General features: G+C 35.2%; 2 protein-coding genes across 2 annotated transcripts in view; both read right to left on the reverse strand.

The window, feature by feature from the left end:
* Positions 1-673: 673 nt before the first annotated feature.
* plekhd1 (pleckstrin homology domain containing, family D (with coiled-coil domains) member 1) lies at positions 674-10,297 on the reverse strand. Its single transcript, XM_073827291.1, has 13 exons — positions 10,002-10,297; positions 9,297-9,390; positions 8,909-8,998; positions 8,580-8,656; positions 8,293-8,384; positions 8,129-8,181; positions 7,929-8,023; positions 7,478-7,571; positions 7,031-7,221; positions 3,515-3,647; positions 2,986-3,130; positions 1,450-1,593; positions 674-1,108 (listed from the first exon to the last, which is right to left on the reverse strand). The coding sequence occupies exons 1-13, from the start codon at positions 10,151-10,153 to the stop codon at positions 951-953; spliced, it is 1,518 nt and encodes a 505-aa protein (XP_073683392.1). The 5' UTR covers positions 10,154-10,297; the 3' UTR covers positions 674-950.
* A 5,053-nt stretch (positions 10,298-15,350) lies between these two features.
* The window catches only part of slc39a9 (solute carrier family 39 member 9), an 11,313-nt gene continuing 4,083 nt past the window's right edge, over positions 15,351-22,580 (reverse strand). Inside the window, exons 3-7 of the mRNA XM_073827320.1 lie at positions 21,516-21,722; positions 21,358-21,426; positions 21,119-21,204; positions 20,253-20,387; positions 15,351-16,862 (exon numbers count right to left, since the gene is read on the reverse strand). Coding sequence (XP_073683421.1) covers positions 16,629-16,862; positions 20,253-20,387; positions 21,119-21,204; positions 21,358-21,426; positions 21,516-21,722 — 731 coding nt within the window. The 3' untranslated portion in view covers positions 15,351-16,628. The remainder of the gene's footprint in view (positions 16,863-20,252; positions 20,388-21,118; positions 21,205-21,357; positions 21,427-21,515; positions 21,723-22,580) is intronic.

Below are 22,580 nucleotides of genomic sequence, written 5' to 3' on the forward strand. Positions count from 1 at the left end.
AACACTACAAAAAAGTCAACACTCCCGGATAAGTTCGCACAAGGAAACGTAATCTTTTAGTTTTTAATCGGTTGCCAAAATAAGGATAAGCACAAGTAATTACCATTTTGAGTAGCCGCTATACGCACTGTGCAAACGATGAGCGACGTATACGCGCAACGGATCGCTTCTAAGTGTGCATCTACTATGGCAGATCACGTTGACGCGCCATATGCCGACTGTGAACGCACTCGTTCACTCGACAGTTGAACGTTGCGGTGGATCAATGGTAAATATTGATATAAATACTGTTCGGTTTCTTGCACAGACTGATCGTTTTGTGTCTTAACACCTTGGTGTATTGTCACAAGCCGCAGGGTTTAATTTGGTTTTGTCTGTGTATGTTTGTTTTTTTTACTCTTAAAGATTTGGTGCCCATTGACTGCCATTATATGACTGACAGACTGCAATGGTTTGAGTTAAAAAATCTTTGTTTGTGTTCTACTGTGTTCTACATCTTGGATGCCCTGGGGGTAAGCAGATAAACATCAAATTTTCATTTTTGGTGAACTATCCCTTTAACAAAGTAAAGGGATTTTTTTTATCTATGGAAGAAATGAGAAGGCTGCTTATAATATAAACATAAATAACTAAATTACTAAAAAAAATATAATAATAATTCAGACATGGTCAGTGTAGCTCAGGTTTACACATTTTAATTTGAAGAATTCTGTAGAAGCTGTGTTGTAGGATAAGTTCTTTTATTTTCACTAAAAGCAAATATTTGACATGTCATAGTTATATTACCCTACAGTGTTATAAATTTACAAGGACACAACATGAAGGACACACAGCGCATGTGTAGATTCCCCTTACTGAATTATGAATGTCTAACTTTCACCAGAAGTTGCACAGCATGGCAAAACAACTCTGTCCCAGGATGTTCTTCCAGTCCATCTGTCAGAACATTGTTAGTCCTCAGACTGAACCGTCTTCTGGCGGGTGATGATCTTGTAGGCCCGCTGTCTCAAACAGCTGTCTGAAGTCAGACGCCGGGCCGTTTCTCTCAACTCTTCAAGACTGGTGGAGGAGGCACCGCGAGAGGAGGCAAATGATTGAGAGTGCTTCACTGCACACAGGACAAGAGAGGTGAAGTGAATTCATTTATAGTAAATTTAACCAAAAACACTGAAGCCATTTGGGCAATTCCACAAGATGTGGCATTAGTGTCTTATACATATTTGTATAAAACAATAAAACAACATTTAATAGCTGATGCCAATGATTACTCCTTAAAACTAAAAACAGCGCCAGGGTACTGTTTCTGGTAATAACAGAATGGCAGATTCCTTATGAGACCAGCAAAGATGCATAGGTCAGCTTAATATGAAATGATCACTAATGGTAGGCCTATTATTTAGGTTATAATTTCATCATGTGTGCATATGTGCACCCACACGTAACACTTACACCAGTGCTGTCTGGAGGCCCGTCTCTGGATACGGCAACTTTTGATGCGTCGAGCAGCAGCTTTATGCAGATACACTGCGTTCTTCATGATGGATGGTAACTTGGCTTCAATCTCCGCAGCACAAATACATTCCTCAAAGAACTCTAGAGGTACAACGCACAACATTCACTCAAATGTACTCTATGTTTACTGTATGTTTGCCTGAGAATGAAAGCATTTAAAGGGATAGTTCACCCAAAAATGAAAAGCCTGTCATCATTTAATCACCCTCATGTTGTTCCAAACCTGTCTTTTTTTCTGTTGAACATGATGTAAGATACGTAGAAGAATGATGGTAACCAAACAGTTGCCAGTAGCCACTTTTAACATTTTTGGGTGAAATACACTCTTGAAAATAAAGAGACTTCACTATGCCATAGAATAACCTTTTTTTTTTTTTTTGTCTAAATGGTTTCATAAAGAACCTTTAACATCTGAACCTTTCAATTTCAAAACAGGTTATTTGTGGTGAATGAAGGTTCTTTAGATTATAAAAAGGTAAGAAAGAGATGGATCTTTAAAGAACCTTTGACTGAATGTTTTTTTGTGGAACCAAAAATGGTTCTTCTATGGCATCGCTGTGAAGAACCTTTTAAAGCACCTTTATTTTTAAGAGTGTATCCCTTTAAGTGTTGTAACGCTTTCATTTTCAGGCAAACATACAGTAAGAACTATTCAACACTGTATGCCTAAAATAAATGGACATTACATAAATGCAAACTAAATACTATTTTTTCTTTTTTTCCAAGTTAAGTTGGTCCTCAGGGAAAAGAAAATGCAGCACTAATTTACATTGTTTTTGGCAAACCGGGTTTGGACGCACTTTGCTTAATTTTTAATTCATTCATTTATTTTTTTCATAATAGTTGAGCTGGAACGGATAGTGAAGGAAAGACAGCCAACATCCCAGCATGCCTGGGAACTCATTCAGAGCAGTTTAAAAGCCTCCCAGGGTGCACGTTATAAAGTACAGTATGTGGTGGCAATATTCGTACATACCCCTTATTTAAGCATTGATTCATAAAACAATGAACCAGCTTCACAACCACACAGACTACAGCTGCATGTTCTTGCTTTATGGTTTAAATAAGGACTGGGGAAAATAATTTAAAGAGTTAGTTCAAGTCACTCAAATATTCTTTTTTTTTTCTTTTGTTATTGAAACCTGAGCGTTTTCTGTCTAGCTAACTAAAACTTAGAAGATCCAAAAAGGTCATAAAGGCATTCTAAAACAAATCCATATGAATTAAGCATTTTAATTCAATTCTTGTGAAGAAATAGTTTCTGTGTTTACTGTATATGGATTAATTAAATGTAAATATTTGATGTGCGATCATTGTTTCAGGTTTCATTAAAATATCTTAATTTAAACTTTAAAAATGCTAAATTAAATCAACATTTATGGTTACTTAAATGCAATTTAGCAAGTTTAATGTTAACACTGTAGCTAAAATATTGTGCTCAGTATTAGAAGATGGCTGATGGAGTGTACTTACGGCGAAGATGGCTGACGTCTCCTTTCATTTTTTCATCCCTCTCATGAGTGCGTTCTATTGAATTTAGACCCTGCTCTAGATCTTGCAGAGCCTCCTCAGCCAATTTCAGCCTACGCTCCAGTTCCACACGAGACTCCATCTCCGCCTGTTACACACACACACACACACACACACACACACACACACACACACACACAAAAACAACATATAACGTATGAAGACAGAGTGTAAGGAAGATAGATTTTAGAAGTGAGAGATATGAAGGAGGAGACAAGCATAGGCCTTTATAGAATTTCAATTGATTTTTATATCAGTGAGAAGTGATAATAGATGTGCAGATGATCCAGAGATGCCGGAGAGGTAATGCGATACGTATGCTGCATGTAACCTAATAACACTGTATGTCAGATCCAAAGCTATAAAATCTTAGCATCCTTAAAAGTACAGTGGGATATATTTATGTAATGTTCCACAGCTAAATGCATAGAAAACTCAACTTGTGTCTGTTTCAGGGCACAATAGTTTTCACCTTCAGCTCTTCCTCAGTGTGCTGTTTGTCTGTTGTGAGCTGTGTGAGTGACTGCTGGAGAGCTTGAGCTTGAGAAGAATAAAATTCCTTTTCCTCCTGCAGAACTTTGGCTCGTTTTTCATTCTCTTGTAACCTGCAGGGGGCGACAGAGAGAAGGTCTGGCTTATTGCCATCAAAACAAGGATGTAGGAAAGAGATACATGCTATATTTGCAGAGGCTTGTTCTCTGCTCACTGTGTAAAAGAACAAAATAATTTTTTATCATATTTATTTGCATTGAAGGGGACATTGGATGCCCATTTTCCACAAGTTGATGTGATTCTTTAGGGTCTATATGAAAACATACTTTGGTTAAAATTTCTCAATGGTAGTATAAAACAACACCCTCTTTACCTTGTCAAAAACAGCTCTGTTCACAGCGACTTGTTTCAGTGCATGGCCCTTTAAATGATAATGAGCTACTGCTCACCCCGCCCCTCTCTTCTGTTCTTGTGTTAAAGTCATCAAAATTTACATTAATGACTTATTAGTCATTAACAAACAACTTTATAAACCTTATACAAAGACAACCTGAAAGGGGTCCTATTATGCTCTTTATTTTGTTTTGGTGGTGCACTAGAACATGCTCTCATGCTTGGTGGTTCGAAAAACGCAATATTTTTCACATAATTTACATTATTACAATAGCTTTCTTGCCAGGCTGGAAACAAATGGCTCGATTAGTTCCAGGTTTGATAAAGGTCCGTCTTCCGAAAAACGAAATGTGTTGTGATTGGTTAACAGTCCCACTGCGTTGCAATTCAGTACTGCCACGCCCCTTTTCATATATTATCATGTCCGAAACCAGCTCCAGCATAAGGCTAGTGAAGCTATCTACACTGTATGATGAATAAATCTTTTACCACACACTGCACACATCTACGGCGCGGCTCCGACGCGGGCACCGATGATCATTACTCTGGTCAATGCCTGTATTTACATCAGCCGTGGTTCCACATGTGTTTCAACCCTCTATACCAGTCATTCCCAAAGGCGGGGTCCCGACCCACAAGTGGGTCGCGTCGCGGGAGATTTTGTATGGGTCGCCAAGTCGAGCACTATTTTTCAGTGCGCTATATACTCTTGATTAAAATTTATATGTGTAGTTCACCTATTAGCCGCACGAGGGAGCTCGTCGTTTTCTTCTTCTGCTTTCTTTTTTTTTTGTTGTTGTTCTTTAGCTGCGCTCTGCATCGCCTGTTCCACACATACTCCGTCTGCAGTGCGTGTGCGTTGCGTATTTTTTTCCGCACCCATGTTAACGGATTGGAGCTTTCACACTGCACGCGGTTGCTGTCCGGCAGTGCGTCCCAGAAGCAGTGCTGTTGCAGCAGAGCAGCGATCGTTTCGGCAGAGTCTATTTTTTGCTGTGCTGCAAGCGCTGCATGTGCTGAATTAAAGTGACAGCGCATTGTTCACTGTAAAAATGAACATGGATTGACACGAAAATGTCCCATAAATGCATATAAATGAAGTCCACTGTTTCACAGTCAACACGTGGCTTTTTGGCTAGGTTTAAAATAAGGAAAAGTGCAGTTTTAAAGAAAAAGGGAACATAATACGTGCACTTGTCCAGGTAGAAAAGTTCTTTAAAGGATTGTTTTTAATAAAGATTTAATGTGAAAGAAAAGCATGAGAGCTTCTGTCTGTGGTAAGTTTTAATTAAAATATTTTTTGATAGCCCAATTTCAATTAGAAAAGGAAGCTATAGCCTCCCTATGTTGTGTTTAAATGTGTTGCAACTTGCTTGAGCAACTTAATATACAAATCTAGAAGTCAAGTGCATTGAATAATACGTTGTTTTTTATTGAGTTTAAACGTGAATATGTCTGTTATTGTATTAGTGTGCTGTGATAAAAGAGGATCACAATGCTGAAAAAGCACTTTTGGATTTGAAACCAAAATAACGGATAAGTATTGTGTTTGTGGTAAACAGCATTTTCTGCAAATCTGCATTTTACTTAAATAAAAAAATGTGCTTTGTCAAATCTGTATCTCTTTTAAATAGTTAAGTGGAAGCATGACCTTAAAAACGGTCATACATATTTTGTTAATGCATGAACTATATGGGCCTAATGTTTATTGGGTCACAAGGATTTATCGACTTTAAAATGTGGGTCCCCAGAAAAAAAGTTTGGGAAACACTGCTCTATACCACACACATCAATGGTGCGGCTCCAGCACGGCAATCGGAGCAGTTCGCAGACACTTTAGTCAATGCTCGTGTTTATACCATAAACTGTAAAAAATATGGACATAGTGTATGTGACGCCACCCGTAGGTTTCTGAAGAGCATTTTTGAAGCCTATAGTGGGCGGGAGTCGGACATCGCCACCTTGGAATCGCATCACCACGCGTCACTCCCAGATAATCAAAAATGGGAAAAGAAGTGGGATGTGGGTGGAGCTAGTTGTTGAAACCACGCCTGCCTGTCACTCAAGTGGCCATGCCCTTAATTAAAACACATTTAGGTAGAAGGGGGCGCATTCCCTTCAAAAACAAAAGTAATTCACTCCCTCTTCTGCGGCTCAGATGTGGGGAGTAAATGACGACTATGCTATGTTCTTTATTTTATCCAACAACAAAACACCTCAATCGCTTAGGAAACATTTGTGTCTATCCTTGGTCGTCAAAACAATGACAGACCATTTACAGCTCACTCAGGGTGGGTCTATGGTAAAACGGCAGTGATTTCAACCATCTTGGGAAGGGCCTGTGCAAAGCTATGTCACTTTGCCCAGAATCTGTGATTTGTGGGGATTAAAAAAAAAAAAAAAGCACTGGGTGGATTCTTATCATTATAGGGTGGTTGTGCACTCACACTGACAAGATAAATTTAAGTATAAACATCATGCAAAAGTAAATTTTGCATCTGATGTCCCCTTTAATAAGCTATTTATATATTTATTTATTTCAAAGTGCAGATTGCGACATACTACATACTATTTACTAAGTAACTACCTACTTTTTTTTCAAGTATGTGAAACAGTATTTTAAAATTTTGTAAGGCACTGAAGAAGGTCATGTTTTTTTACATTTATGTAAATTTTCAATTAAATATTGTATTACATGTAATACAAGTACTGTATCACATTTTTGAAGGTCTTTTTTTAAACTAAGTGAAAAATTTATAAATTTGTTGTATCATGCGTAATGGACCATACAGCAGAGTGCACATTTATTTATATCCTGTTTTTGAGGTCACCCATGCCCGCTAGTCAGTCTACTATCTGTCTTTTGTGCTTCATTCACATCTAATCAATAGACTGGCTTATTTAGAGATCAATGTACATTTCCATTGTCATGGTCTCAACAGTCCATTTATTCTAATGCATTTCCTGGACAAACAATGGCTCTATAATCTATTTTGTAAATGAATCTTTTTGTTTTGTTGGAACAGGAAATCTCTGTACTGGAATTCTTAATACGATAAGAATATTTTATAATGAGACATTTTTATTGACCAGATTTTCTCACCTTTCTTCTGTCTGTTCTTTCTCTTTAAGCAGGCTCTTCATCTGCTCCTCGATTTGCCGGAGGTTGCCCTGAAGCTGCACCTCTGGATTCTGAGAGTCTAAAGAGGCCCGCCGATCACTTCCTGCTTCAGCTACATCCTGTCCTCTTTCTCGCAGCAGCTCGAGGGTACGCTTCTTCTCTTGGGATAACTCCTGATATTACAGAGTTTTTAAAGACTTTTGTTATGGACCTTATCATGAGACACACCTCATGGATAATAACATCCTAGAACTTCATTATGAAATGTATTTTATAAAACTTTGTGTCTCATTCTTCTCACATTAAATAATTTCAGCCATGCATGTTCATTTATTTGTGTGTGCTTCACATCTGGCAATGATAATCTGACAGTACATGGTTCCTTAACTTCTATTAATATTATATTTTAAAATATTTATTTCTTGATACCTCATAAGACTTCTGTAGAAGTGTGGTAAGATTATGAAGCTCCTCTTTCTCATTTTCCACTCCTTTAAGACACTGTGCAGTACCATCCAGATCTCTACCAACACAGAGCAACAGACAATGTTTCAGGGGATGTTCATCTATGTTCAAGGTAAATTTAACATATGAATTATTAATGGTAATATTTTATTTATACAAATGCTGGATTCTCAAACCCCATTTATTATGGCTGGACATGTTTGTCATCAAAATTTGATGAAGTTAAGTAGATAGATAGATAGATAGATAGATAGATAGATAGATAGATAGATAGATAGATAGATAGATAGATAGATAGATAGATAGATAGATAGATAGATAGATAGATAGATAGATAGATAGATAGATAGATAGACAGACAGACAGATAGATAGATATAGATAGACAGACAGATCTGATTTGATGAGTGTCTTACTGTTTAATTTGATCTTGTTCTGTTCTCAGTTCTTGAACCACTTCCTCAAATTTCTGCTTTTCTTCCTCCAGCAATTGATTCAGTCTCTCCAGCTCCTACAAAATGCAGACACACTCACATGAACACAGATATATTTACATATTTATCCATCATTTTACATGCTTTAATTGATTTAAATTTAACATAATTCGAGAGCTAACCGCCTTCTGTTCTCTTTGCAAGCACAGTTCCTCTGTCTCCTCCATGAGCTTATCTGACAAAACAAACAAAATCACTCTTAATAAATTAGACATTTATGTAAAGTGAAAAAAGGAATTTGGCTAAAAACAAGAAATCACATTTGCTCGGAAACAAGTGACCATACCTAGGTATTCCTGCTTTTCCTTAGCCAGCTGTAGACCCTGAGCTTCAAGACTCTCGATCATAGCCTCACCTAACTGAGCATTCTTCCAAGTGCTTATAAAAAAATAAATAAATAAATAAACAACTAAATACTCACACCATTTCACAAAAGTAATACTAATGTCAGACACAATCAGTAGCATTGGTTTGGTCTATAGAATTGGTTTAAAGCATATAGGGGATTTATAAGAAAAGGCTTTAACTACTTTTATCTTTTTTTTACAGAAATGTTGCTAGAAGTTCACTCACACTTTTCCTGACTCTTGTAGCATCTCCACCCATTGGCTCTGCTCCGGCTCTGATTCAGCGGCCAGGGCAATGGTTCCCTGTTTCAGATAATTAGAAAGATATTCATTATTTTATTTCATTATATATATATATATATATATATATATATATATATAAAACAGGGTCGGCTATTACCGATTCTAGTTAATCGGTTTGTGCTCTTTACTTTGATTATGATTAATTTAATAATAGCTTTGATAGCTTTGGAAAGCCCAATTCGTTGTGGTGAATTGGTTTTACAAAAAATAACATATAATAGAATAAAATACAAAAGAAGAAAATGCTTTTACTGTGAAGTCTTCATGGTTGATAACCATTGCAAATGGCATGCCTTGATCTTCTCTTGGCTCGACGATGCATCCACCTAATGGAATCACCCCCTTACATTAAGAAAAATAGAAAATACATTTCATGCCCAGTAAAAATGTGTTCTTTAATTAATTGAACATGTTTTGCTTACATTACTCGGTATGCAACTGTATGGTTATATTACAAAAAGTAAGCACAACAACAATTGCACATCTTGCTTGTGTGATATTGCTTAAATATACAATTATGTAATTAAATATATAATCACTGACATTCCATTAGTAACAGTTATTAATATTACCACCACTACTACTCCTACTAATAATAATAATAAATGTGCAACTCTAAGAAATGTTAATGTCTCTGTACCTTAGGGTGAATGTTGAAGTATCTATTGGTCTCAAAGCTTTTTTTCTCGTTCTCAGCATAGTACAAAAGAAAACTGTCCTTGATGATGAAGAATCTGTTATGAAAGCACAAACAGCAACAATAATAACCTCACAGCTAACACTGCACATAATAAACACATTCTGTCCATTACGATAGCTACAGTACTCTTCACTGCTTCCTTCAAATACGACCAAATAACCATCAATTTTAAAATTCATTTTCCTGGAATTGATCTGTCCTGTAATTGATGAGTCCTAATGCACAAAAACTCACCGGCAGCACAGGACATCCTTATAGATCTGACTTACTCAGCTTTAAAGACACATTTAAAGCACCTCAGTTCAGTTTATAATGATGGGTTACTCAATATCAGCTAAGTTATAAAGCTTTTAAAGTGCATTACACAACAAGGCACCACACACAAAAAAATATGACATGCTTAAAAAAACCCACTACAGAGCAAAAATACTAATGATAGCGTAGCTTGCTGTTTTGCCTTTCTGTACTATCTAGTCTATAACATTATATATTTCATAACTCTTTTTTACTGACCAGAACAGCAAAAACAACCTGTGCTGGATAAGTACAACATAATGTAAAGCAGCAAATTAAGATAAAATAGCTAAAAAAGATCCTCCTAATAAAACAGTCTAAAGATTGTGCATTGTTAGGTCCCAATATTACCTGCGGGACCACTTGGCTGAGGGCCTCCCGAAAGGTCTCTTCCACAGAACCCCATGCAGTTGCACTTTGGTGCTGATATCCAAAGCGTCCGAGTCTGCTTGATCCATGGAGGTCCAGGGCGAGAGTAGGGAGGGTTTGGATGAGGAGAACATTGCTGACTCTTTCACAGGAAGTAGGAGAGGAGGAGGTGTGGTAAAATGTCAATAAAGTTAAAATAGTAGCATGCACTCTCCAATAGTCCTATAGAGACACATTCAAACAGACAGCTTGTGATGATATCCTCCAGTTATTCAGCGACGTGGAATGATGCATCTGCCAATAGTGACATCAGCTGGTATTGGACAGTGTGGAAACAGAAACAGAGAGGGAGGGAGGAATAGATACAAGAGAGTTAGGAGAGAGGCTTTGGGAAAGAGTGCTTTTTTTTAATCTGTGGGATGGCAGTGCAATATTTTGAAGAGAAAAGCTATTACTTAATGGATTAGATTACTTATGACGATGAATCTATCTATCTAGCTATCTACAGTGCCTTGCGGAATTATTCATATCCCTTCATTTTTTTCACATTTTGTTATGTTGCTTCCTTATGTTAAACTACTTTAAATTATTTTTTCCCCACATCAATCTACACTCCCTACTCCATAATGGCAAAGCAAAAAATAGGTTTTTAACATTTGTGCAACTTTATTAAAAATAAAAAACTGAAAAGATCCCGTTGCATAAGTATTCATGCCCTTTTCTGGGACACTCGAAATTTAGCTCAGGAGCATTCATATTGCTTCTAGATGTTACTACACTTCGAATGGAGTTAAACTGTGTCAAATTCATTTGAATGAGTATGATTTAGAAAGGCACACATGTCCCAGAAAAGGTCTAACAGCTGAAAATGCATATCAGAGTAAAAACCAAGTCCTGAGGTCAAGATAACTGCCTGTAGAGCTCTGTGACAGACTTGCGTTAAGGCAATGATCTAGGGAAGAGTTCAGAAAAAAATCTGCTGCATTGAAGGTTCACAGAAGCATTATCCATAATGGAAGACGATTGGAACAACTAGGACTCTAGAAACTGTCTGCCAGCCCCCATCCAAGCTGACAGAGCTTGAGAGGTGAAAAGGTGAGGCAAAGAATGGCAGATAATTGCCAAATGCAGATGTGCAAAGCTTGTCACATCATAACCATTTTTTTTATTTAGTACAGACTTAAATACACATACATTTTTCACATAAAAGACGTTTACAATTAGTCCACAAAACAAAAAATAGCTGAATTTATAAAAAATTGCCCCGTTCACTTGACTCTTAATACTGTGTTGTTACCTAAATGATCCACAGCTGTGTTTTGACTGTATGATTTTGAGATCCATCTTTTCACACTGAGGACAACTGAGGGACTCATATGCAACTATTACAGAAGGTTTAAATGCTCACTGATGCTTCAGAAGGAAACACAATGCATTAAGAGCTGGGGTGAAAACTTTTGGAATAATGGGTAAATTTAACTTATTTTGTCTTCTGGGGAACATGTATCTTCTGTAGCTTCTAAAAAGCAGTACTAAAAAAAAGACAATTCAATTCATCTTCATTCTGTTCAAAAGTTTAACTTAACTTAATGCATCATGTTTCCTTCTAAAGCATCAGTGACCATTCCAACCTTCTGTAATAGTTGCATATGAGTCCCTCAGTTGTCCTTAGTGTGAAAAGATGGATCACAAAATCATACAGTCGTTGTTGGAAAGAGTTCTAATACACAGAAATATGCATTCTCCTTTGGCCTATATGGAAACGTCTTTTATGCTAAATATCTTATTCTGGTCAGTACTAAATAAAAAAATAACATGCATTTGTATGATCCCTCTTATTTTAGTAAATTAATTAACATTTTGCAGATTCTGCAAGGTGTACATTTTTACCCATATTATAACTCAAACTTGTATAGCACTACAAAAAAAAAAAAAAAAAAAAAAAAAAAAATGCCACTAATAAAGTTTTAGCAAAACAAGCATACTTGGTGACAACAGTATCAGTAAAAATCATACTTTATATACTATATGAGATGAGATGTGATGTTTCCAATCAAGGTGTGATTCTGTCTAAATTAAAAACATATCAAAATACTTATTTTTTAAATTGAAATTAAAATGAGTACGACATTTTATTCCAAAAAATGTTAACAATGTCTTTCTTTCCCCACAAGGACATAAAAGTGCCTATAGTTACCAAATATATATTACACAGGTGGGGAATGCAGATTTTAGATGTTGTTCTTACATAAAAGAGCAATCTGTCCAATTTTCACAGACAGATTAATCTGCTGAAGAGCAATTTGGTGTTGATGTGTGCGTAAGTGTTCGGATTACAGATGTATTCCTCTCCAAACAACTTCAGCAAACACATTATGAATCTTTATGCTCATAAATCTGCAATATTTACAGTGATTTGTCTTATCATTACACATATGGTATTACATACATTTATGAGTGTGTAGTTTGCTAATGGATCAGGGATTAGGTACCCTAGACAGTTAACACAGCTTCAATATCCAGTGGATTTACATTTAATAACACATCATGAGCTAAAGGTTATTTGCATACAGTACATAATAAAGCAAAATTCTTGATTTAACACAAGTTATAGAGCCACAGATGCTTTTAATTACCACAGAAAATAATTTCAACTTTGAACAAAACAAATATCACTTTTACTGTATAACACACGGTTTATGTAGAATTTCAAAGCAGAAACATAAATATTGAATTTTGTTGTATTATATTACATTATTATATTATGTAGGGTTTATGAGCACAAAACTGAATATCTTAATTCACATCATGTTTATGCATTTGTAAATTGCTTATAATATTATATATTTTAACAAAGGCATTTTTACAGAATTACATCTTAATTTGAAATGATGTAGGATAGACATTTCTTTAGTTTCTTCAGACATATCTCCCTCTTTTCAACTATGATCTTTATTAAAAATGTTATCTTGTTAGTTAATAAGCATGCTAACATTTTAATAAAACTTTATTAGGACCTAAAACAGGCATGACTGAGAGCTGTAATTTGTGTAAGAATTTCTAATTATTTTCACATAAATATTGAAATGATTCATAATTATTTCTCTGTATTTGGATTACTATATTTAATATACTAATATTTTATGAAGAATTGCAATATTTAAGTGTCTATTATTAAATATGTATAATAGTCATAATAATGAAATAATAATCAAAACTCTGATGTAATCATAATACAGTTAAAGTCAAAAGTTTACATCTTACACCTTGTAAAATCTGCAAAATGTAAAATATTTTACCAAAATATAAGGGATCATTCAAAATGCATGCTATTTTTATTTAGTACTGACCTGAATAAGATATTTCACATAAAAGACATTTACATATAGTCCACAAGAGAAAATAACAGTGGAATTTATAAAAATGAACTTGTTCAAAAGTTTACATACTCTTGATTCTCAATACTTTGCTGAATAATTCACAGCTTTTTTTTTAAGTGATAGTTGTTCATGAGTCTCTTGTTTGTCCTGAACAGTTAAACTACCCGCTGTTGTCCAGAAAAATCCTTCATGTCCCACAAATTCTTTAGTTTTTCAGCATTTGTGTGTATTTGAACCCTTTTCAACATGACTGTATTATTCTGAGATCCATCTTTTCACACTGAGGACAATTGAGGGACTCATATGCCACTTAATACAGAAGGTTCAAATGCTCACTGATGCTTCAAAAGGAAACACGATGCTTTTAAGAGCCGGGGGTGAAAACTTTTGGCATTTGAAGATCAGGGTAAATTTAACTTATTTTGTCTTCTGGGAAACATGTAAGTCTCTTCTGTAGCTTCTGAAGGCCAGTACTAAATGAAACATAGGCAAAATAAGAAAAATGTACACATCTTCATACTGTTCAAAAGTTTACACCCCTGGCTCTTAATGCATCGTGTTTCCTTCTGAAGCATCAGTGAGCATTTGAACCTTCTGTTATAGTTGCATACGAGTCCCTCAGTTGTCCTCAGTATGAAAAGGATCTTAAAATCATATGGTCATTGTTGGAAAAGGTTCAAACAAAAATGCTGAAAAAATCAAATAATTTGTGGGACCTAAAGGATTTTTATGAACAACAGCGGGCAGGTTTAACTGTTCAGGACAAACAAGGGATTTATGAACAACTATCACTAAAAAAACAGCTGTGGATCATTCAGGTAACAACACAGTATTAGGAATCAAGTGTATGTAAACTTTTGAACAGGGTAATTTGTATAAATTCAATTATTATTTTCTCTTGTGGACTATATGCAAATGTCCTTTATGTGAAATATCTTATTTAAGTCAGTACTTAATAAAAAATAATATGCATTTTGTATGATCCCTTTTATTTTGGTAAAATAATCAACATTTTGCATGGACATTACTTTAAACTTAAAATTCTAGGTGTAAAAAAAAAAGTAGATAAATGTCCTAGATTGCTATCAATATTCAAAGATGTGCTTGGCTAGTTCTTAATTACTTGACAATAACTCATATTTTTATTTAAACGATTACTGATTTCCCATTTATTTGCTTCAATTCACAATGTGAAAATATTTCCCAATGCAATTTCAAATGTTATAAGACAGGCAAAATAAGGTACGTAGTAAGATTTGCATCCATTAAAAAAGAAAACAAGTTTATTTTGAGACCATTATAAGTTAAACAATTGCGAGAAAAATAAGGCATACTCCTCTTGTGGAATGATTACATAAAAGCCCAAAACGTTGAATTCATCATATCCCGCCACATTGTAAAATCTTTATCTCAATACCATCATTCTCTCTACAGCTCTAAGTAAAATCCGTCAAAATAATTCAATATGGCACAAAATTTTATCTATTCAATCCCCATTCAGTTCCATTACATATATGTCCCAAGTCTCTGGGAGGAGGTCATATCGTAGTATTTGAATGAGGCTAAGTTTATGTAGTTTTCCCTTTTAAAAGAGCCATAAAAGAATCATTATCTACAAATCAGCATGAAGCCTCTCTCATCAGTGTTTCTTCCACAACTTGAGGTTGATGCTGCGCTTGTGCACTATGGTAAGATGAGGGCGCTAAAGAGCTAAAAGCACTAACACAGCTTTCATACAGACTACTACTGTCAGATCAAGACAGCAACACTTTGTAAACCAGGACCATGGGATGTTGCTGGTGTCCAAGTTGGCCCCAAAAGTCTTATAACATTTTTATATTCAAGCTTCAGAGGCAACCTTTAAGTAACTTGGTGAAAAACACAGCAGCTTTCCCATTTGTAGATCGCTCCTTTAAATCTAAAGCGTTCAAGTGACCAAACCGACCTCATATAAAAACAAAAGTATCAATGTCATTCATTTAAAAACGAGCTTTCCTTCCCCCTCATTATGCAAGCTAAAATGACACCATAAACTACTCTGGGTGTCAAACAGGATGTCAAATAGGGTATTTTTGTTTGTCATTTATACAGAGAATACATATTTACAGTACACAGGCTCTGCTCAGAGCAGGCATCACAGTACAAAACATCCGAATGACCAATGACATCCTTTTTTAGGATTTAACAATCAGGTTTGAATAAAATAAAAAAAAAAAAAGGTTAAAGTCAAATAATAAAGCTGTACATGCACTGAACTCAAAAGAACAATGTCCACCTGCAAGCCTTTGGACTATTCAAACTTTTCAAATGTAATTTAATAATAAAATTAAAAAAAAAAAAAAAAGTCATAATCAACTGTTTGAAATTATCCACAAAATCAAGTCTTTTCAAAGATTTGAAAGTTTACATTTCTACTGGCAAAATAGTCATTTGTCCAATAACCATATACATCATGAAATTTTTGAATAAATTACTATATAAGTGTAGAATAATTTTAGAAGTATCCAAGTTTGAGAGATGGGGGGGGGGGGGGGTATGTACCCAAAAAAACTGTTAAACTCTTACCTCATTTATAAACCTACAAAAAAAAATAAATAAATAAAGGGAGTAAAAAAAAAGAAAACATGAAAATGTTCTTAATGAAAACCATTTTAGCTGACTAGCTTAGGCAAGGTGTAATTTGATCATGAAGTTTGAAAATAACTAATCAATACTGTAGGAAAAAGGGGACAATATACTCAAAATAATTACTCAGGGACAATGAATTTAATGTTTTTACAGTATCTAAACATTTTTAATCATTGTAAATGGGCACAACTGTGCTGGTTCGTCTTTTAAAAGATTCATGAACATATTTCATATAAAAACCAAGAGAATACCAAATTTAAAGCATACATGACTACCCAACAACAACCAAATCTTTTAAACCAGCACCACTGAAGAAAACATGAAATTAAGAGGTGGACTCATTATCTGGTTTATTTGTATATGGTCATCGTAAGCTGTCAGCCCACAGGGCTTTGTGGAGGAGCAGAGCAGCCCATTCTAGAAGTCCATAGGCGCTTCTCAAATTATGATCCCGACTGCAATGTTCCTGCGTTCGCTCCGACCGCCAACTTGAATAAACTGACAGAGGCATGATTCAAACCACATCTGTGAGGCTGTTGTTTGGCCAATGCTGTTCAAAATCCCATTTACACTTTTCAGACGTTACTTCAAGTGAAGAACACTAGTGCTGGTGGCCGATGGACAGCACCAGAGGTATCAGACAGCCTAGAACCAGAGCTCCAACCTCTACTTTGCTCAGTCCCTTCCCTGCGCTGCCTCCAGGCGAGTGGCTGTGGCCGCCCATGCCGCCCACTTCCGGGAGGACATGCACTGTGGCTACGTACAGGAAGGTGCCAGCGGAAAATAGCATGGCCACTCCAGTGGCGTTGACGTCAGATAGTGCCTCTTTACTGCTCTGGATGGAAGAATAGAAAAAAAGTGTTAGATGGCAGGTGAATCTAGGACACAGTCGGAGTGGTAGAAAGTTTTTTTGTTGGCGGACATGAAATATTCAGTATTGTTATATGGATGCTGGTTTGCATCACAACGGTAAAATCGCATCGTATTTCTGCATTTCAGTGATTTCCAGGCTGTCTAAAGAAACACAATTATGGGGTGTTTCACAGCAGGAGAGCCAGAGGTGAGTAATCTTCACTCTGCCACCTCAGCATTCCCATGGCAATGGGAAGCCTGTAGGCCAAATCTGAAAAACACAGCGTGGGCCTGCATGCTTGTTATGTAACCCTGGTGAAGCATCTGAAGTTTTAGCTGTGAAGCTAGAATAAGGACACTAAACCTTTTGGCATTGTGGGGTACTTAGTAGATGTAACATTAAAAAACTGTTACAATACCCACAGGGGAAACAAAATTAAAACAGTAAAGGATATAAATGACCCTGGAGCACAAAACCATTCTAAAGTAGCACGGGTATATTTGTAGTAATAGCCAAAAATACACTCAAAGTCACAATTATTGATTTATCTTTTATGCTAAAAATCATTAGGATATTAAGTAAAGATCATGTTCTATGAAAATATTTTGTACATTTTCCACCGTAAATTTATCAAAACTTAATTTTTGATTAGTAATATGCATTGCTAAAAAGTTAATTTGGAAAACTTAAAAAGGCAATTTTCTCAATATTTAAATCTCGATAATAGTTGTCTATTCAAATATTGTCCTATCCAAACAAACCACACATTAATGGAAAGCTTATTTATTCACCTTTTAGATGATGTATAAATCTCAATTTAAAAAAAACTGACCCATATGACTAGTTTTGTGGTCCAGGGTCACATGTCAAGTTATCATATATTTAAATAAATAGTGACAAATGGTTTAATACATTTTGTTTGAAATTGAATAAGTAATGAAAATATCATAGAGACTGACTAGTTCCAGAAGTCATAACTCAGGTTGTTTAACGATGGTTTATGCTTTTGTTGATGCCATATGTTTGCATTATTTCAACTTATTTTTAAAATACTTGTTTTAAACAAAAATTAATGGTAAAAATAATAATAATAATAATAATAATAATAATAATAATAATAATAAAAAAACATTACCCATGATAATGCAAGTTCATTTGATTAATTTATTTTTAGCGCCAGATCACAATAGAAGTCATTTAAGGTTATCTTTCCTATAGAACAGGTCTATATATAGTTCTTTTATTAAACAAACTAAATTGCCTTATGTTATTTATCTTATTTACACGAAGGCATGTCATTTCTGTCTCTACATGGTAGCGCGTTTACAATGTCTCCTCCGTGAAAACACGGACAGGATTGCGGACTCCATTCATAAAAACCGAATTTACTATAGCGCGGAATGCCACGTAATTCGTCGATTTTTGGATTAATAAATGAAAAGCTGGTCTGTCACTTAATTCAAATCGCGATATGGACTAGTGTCTAGGGGTGGGACGATACAGGTAACTCACGATTCAATTCTGTGACGATATGTGGCCCACGATATCGATAATATCACGATTCGCGATATCTACGATATTCAATATATTGGAAGAAATTTCATCAACGATATATCACGATATATGTGACTGAAAAAGAAAAAAATACCCATAATAAGGAAATCTTAAGCATTTATTAATGCCAACATTTTCAACACTGTGCAAAGAAATATGCATTTGCATAATAACTCACTGCCTCCTGGTCTTAAATGTAAACGCTGTACAGCTAGACAGATAAAAGTGCCTGAACATTAAAAAAACAACATGAACATTAACTAACATGTGTAAACTGTGATACTGAAACGTCAGTAGTAAGTTACTGTAAAGTGCTTTATGTTAACCTGGACAGTGGTCTCATCAAGGCATATTCTTCTTGAGGAACACTAACGCCTGTTTCACACATACTCCGTCTGCAGTGCGTATGCAGTCCGTGTGCGATGCAGAAGCAGCACGGACTCGTTTTGCTTTCACACAGAACACGTTTTATAAACAACGTATTATTCAATGCACTTGCACACCGCTTCTGGGACGTACTGCCGGACAGCAACCGCGTGCAGTGTGAACGCTCTAATCCGTTAACATGGGTGCGGAAAAAAATACTCAACGCATACGCACTGCAGACGGAGTATGTGTGAAACAGGCGTAACTGATCAGCATGCTCAACTAGCGGGTGCGTCTTTGTTTGGTTTTCGTTATTTTCCGCCATTTTTCTCACTTCTCTTTTTCTGCGCTTCTTCTCTGTTGTTGTTAGATAACTTGTGTTCTTCACTGGCCGCTGCTTCTGCCACTTTACCCCTATTTACTCGAACAGCGCCCCCCGCAAACAGAATGGTAGATATTGGGTAGTGACAGTGACACTGACGACGGGTAAATTAATAATTTTGTGTTGTAATAAAATATCGATATTGGCCGTTAGTGTATCGATTATTTATTGCGACAGAGAGCACAACAATATATTGCAATATCGATTTTTTTTCCCACCCCTACTAGTGTCTGTGAAAACTGAAATGCAAAAAGACCGTTTTAATATGAATCCTGCATGTTCCGTTTGCCTCTGTATGTATGAATGGCGGAGACGCGGTTTTTTTTTACTACATGCATACTGAAGCACACGTGACGCTCACGCTAATTGCATTTGCATCTCACATGAACAGATAAACTCAATCTCCAAAGCTGCTGTGAGTGTCACTTTTACCGTTTCATTTGAGAAAACTAGCATTATATCATACTGTACACACAGAAACTTCACGGCAACCTGTCAAAATAAAAGTACGGTTTAACATGAAACAGAACAATATTAGTCTTGTATTACTTTTGTACAGTATAATGTAGGCGTTTATATATTCCTATTTAAATAATTGACATAAAACAATATATATGATAAAAAATAAATATTACAACAAGATTAACCACTTAATTGTAGAAAAAAATACTACAATTATTATTTAAACGTTTTAAACTGAATATAATTTTTCTTCCATGTATTGTTTTTAACAGTAAACCTGTTTGTTTGCCAAAAATTAAAAGGGTTTATTTTTCATTTGATTAAAAATAAATAAATGTTTTTTTTTTTTTTGATTATCAGAAAAATTAAAACACACAAGAATTTCTAAAAAAAAAAAAAAAAAAAAAAAAAGCAAAAGATTGTATAGCCCTATTGTTCAAAATGTTAAAATAGAGAGTTTTGGACTTATTTTTTCACTGAAATAAATGTTTAGTTATTACACAAAGTAGGCTAAAGTACTGGGAAAAAAGTAACATTATTTTAACCCAGTTTACTTTAAAATGGATGACTTAACATATTATTATCTACTTTTTTTTTTTGGAACATACCTGACTGAGTCCTACATAGGTGAGCATGGCCATAACAGGGGCAGCCAAGGCAAAGACTAACAGATGTTTCCGGATACGGTTTCTTTCTAAACCTGCATGCATGAGGAAAGAGACGAGTCCAAACGCAGCAGGTGCCTAAAATAGAAGACATAAAGATATTAAACCAGACTTAATAAAATGTAATTAAAATAAAAATTATAACAAAATGTATTTCAGTATATAAACAAATAAATAGTATTAAAAAAAAAAGAATGTATAATTAAAAGGATAAAGAGTTAACAAAAACATAAATCAATCAAAATAAAATATATAGCTGTATCGATTTATCTTCTTGATATTTCATTCAAAATATTCACAAAAATCTTTAATTAAAATAAAATAATTCACAGCATTTTGGAGAACATTTATGTTATGTTGCACTTCAGTTAGAAAGAGACAAAACACCCTTCAGAAAAAACAAATTAAGATATGTTTGATAAAATCCAAGAGCTTTCTAACCCTCCATAGAAAGCAAGGGCCCTACCACGTTCAAGGTCCAGAAAAGTACCAAAAACATCGACAACATAGCCCATGTGACATCAGTGGTTTAACAGGAATTTTTACAAAGCTATTTTTTGTTGTGCAAAAAAAAAAAAAAAAAAACTCTCGGATTTCATCAAATATATCTTAGTTTGTGTTCCAAAGATTAGCAAAGGTCTTATGGGTTTGGAATGACATGAGGGTGAGTAATTAATGACACGGTGATAGTCTCAGATTACATGCAAAGTCCCCGTTTCATGCTTTTAAGTTTTGCTACCAGTGTCATACAATTTAGTTTTGAAGATTTAAGATTCTCATTAGGATTAAGAACTTCATTAAGACTGTACCTTATGCAACATAATGGCCACAAATACAATGAGCTGGACGCTGGTCTGAGATGTGGATGCAGCTGCTCCTAGAGCAACACCATCAGCTAGAGCCAAAAAGAGAATAAAATGTGATTATTGGTCAAATTTAACATAATAAATTAGACAAAAATACAATCTGAAAGTACTAACATAACATATTGCATAGAAAACATCTGTATAATGCAACTAAAGATTTCACTGACAGTATTTTTTTTTACCTGCAGCATGAACAACCAATCCAAGTGTGGTGGTGACCTTAGAGCTTGCATTCCTTGCTGCTTCTGGATCTAAAAATGTGTAGAGCACACATTTAGACACTTTATACCATTCTAATTTGTCAACAAATAGAAAACAAAAGCACCAACGTCACACCGACCATCACTGCTGTGCATGTGAGAACTGCCGATCTGATCCACCAGCAGCATGAAGACGAAGCCGAGCACCAGAGAGACGCCGATATAAGCGTGAAGCTGCTCATGACCATGATCGTGGCCGTGTTCAGCACTTTGTCCCACAACTCCTTCTACAACCTTCTGTTCAGAAACTTCTGTTTCCACCTGCCCGTGGCCATGGTGGTGCGCACCTAAACCAAAACATGAGCGAGCACAGCTTTTGAAACCATTTATTTTATCATTAATGGAGACTAGGTAAAAGTTTTGGTACTGCTAAATTAATCGTAGTAACAACAACTAGCGGTTCAGCATGCAAAGATACTAGAAAGACGTATTGATGGCACACCGTACTTCTTGATTTCTGAAGGATCATGTCATACTGAAGACTGAAGTAATGGCTACTTAAAGCATTTTCATCACAAGAAAAAAAGATTTGAAATAAATTATTGTAATAAATATAGTTGAAGTTAAAAGTTTACATACATCTTGCAGAATCTGCAAAATGTTAAATATTTGACCAAAATAAGAGGGATCATACAAAATGCATGTTATTTTTTATTTAGTATTGACCTGAATCTTATACTGATATTTCACATAAATCAATAAAAGTTTACATGTAGTCAACAAAATGCTGATTTTATCAAAATGACAATGTTTAAAAGTTTACATACACTTCAATCTTAATACTGCGTTGTCACCTGAATGAATCACAGCTGCGTGTGTGTTTTTTTTTTTTTTTTTGTTATAGTTGTTCATGACATGAGTCCCTTGTTTGTCCTGAACAGTTAAACTGCTCACTGTTCTTTAGAAAAGTCCTTCAGATCCCCCAGATTCTTTGGTTTTGCTACATTTTTGTGTATTGGACCCCTTTACAACAATGACTGTATGAGTTCCACCTTTCCACACTGAGGACAACTGAGGGACTCATATGCAACTATTACAGAAAGTATAAATGCTGTAAATTAAAAAAATAAATACATAAATAAAAAATTATATATATATATATATATATATATATATATATATATATATATATATTAATGCAACAT

The sequence above is a fragment of the Garra rufa genome, chromosome 21 (genome assembly GCF_049309525.1).
Source record: "Garra rufa chromosome 21, GarRuf1.0, whole genome shotgun sequence".
Taxonomy (NCBI): domain Eukaryota; kingdom Metazoa; phylum Chordata; class Actinopteri; order Cypriniformes; family Cyprinidae; genus Garra; species Garra rufa.

Bases quoted from the DNA above. Each gene is read 5' to 3' on its own strand.
- plekhd1 (XM_073827291.1), bottom strand. From the start codon at position 10,153: ATGTTCTCCTCATCCAAACCCTCCCTACTCTCGCCCTGGACCTCCATG. The intron at 8,657-8,908 runs GTAAAAGCATTT...TATCTGAAACAG, and splicing joins TCAACCATGAAGACTTCACA to GGAACCATTGCCCTGGCCGC. The intron at 3,131-3,514 runs GTGAAAACTATT...TGTGTGTAACAG, and splicing joins ACACTGAGGAAGAGCTGAAG to GCGGAGATGGAGTCTCGTGT.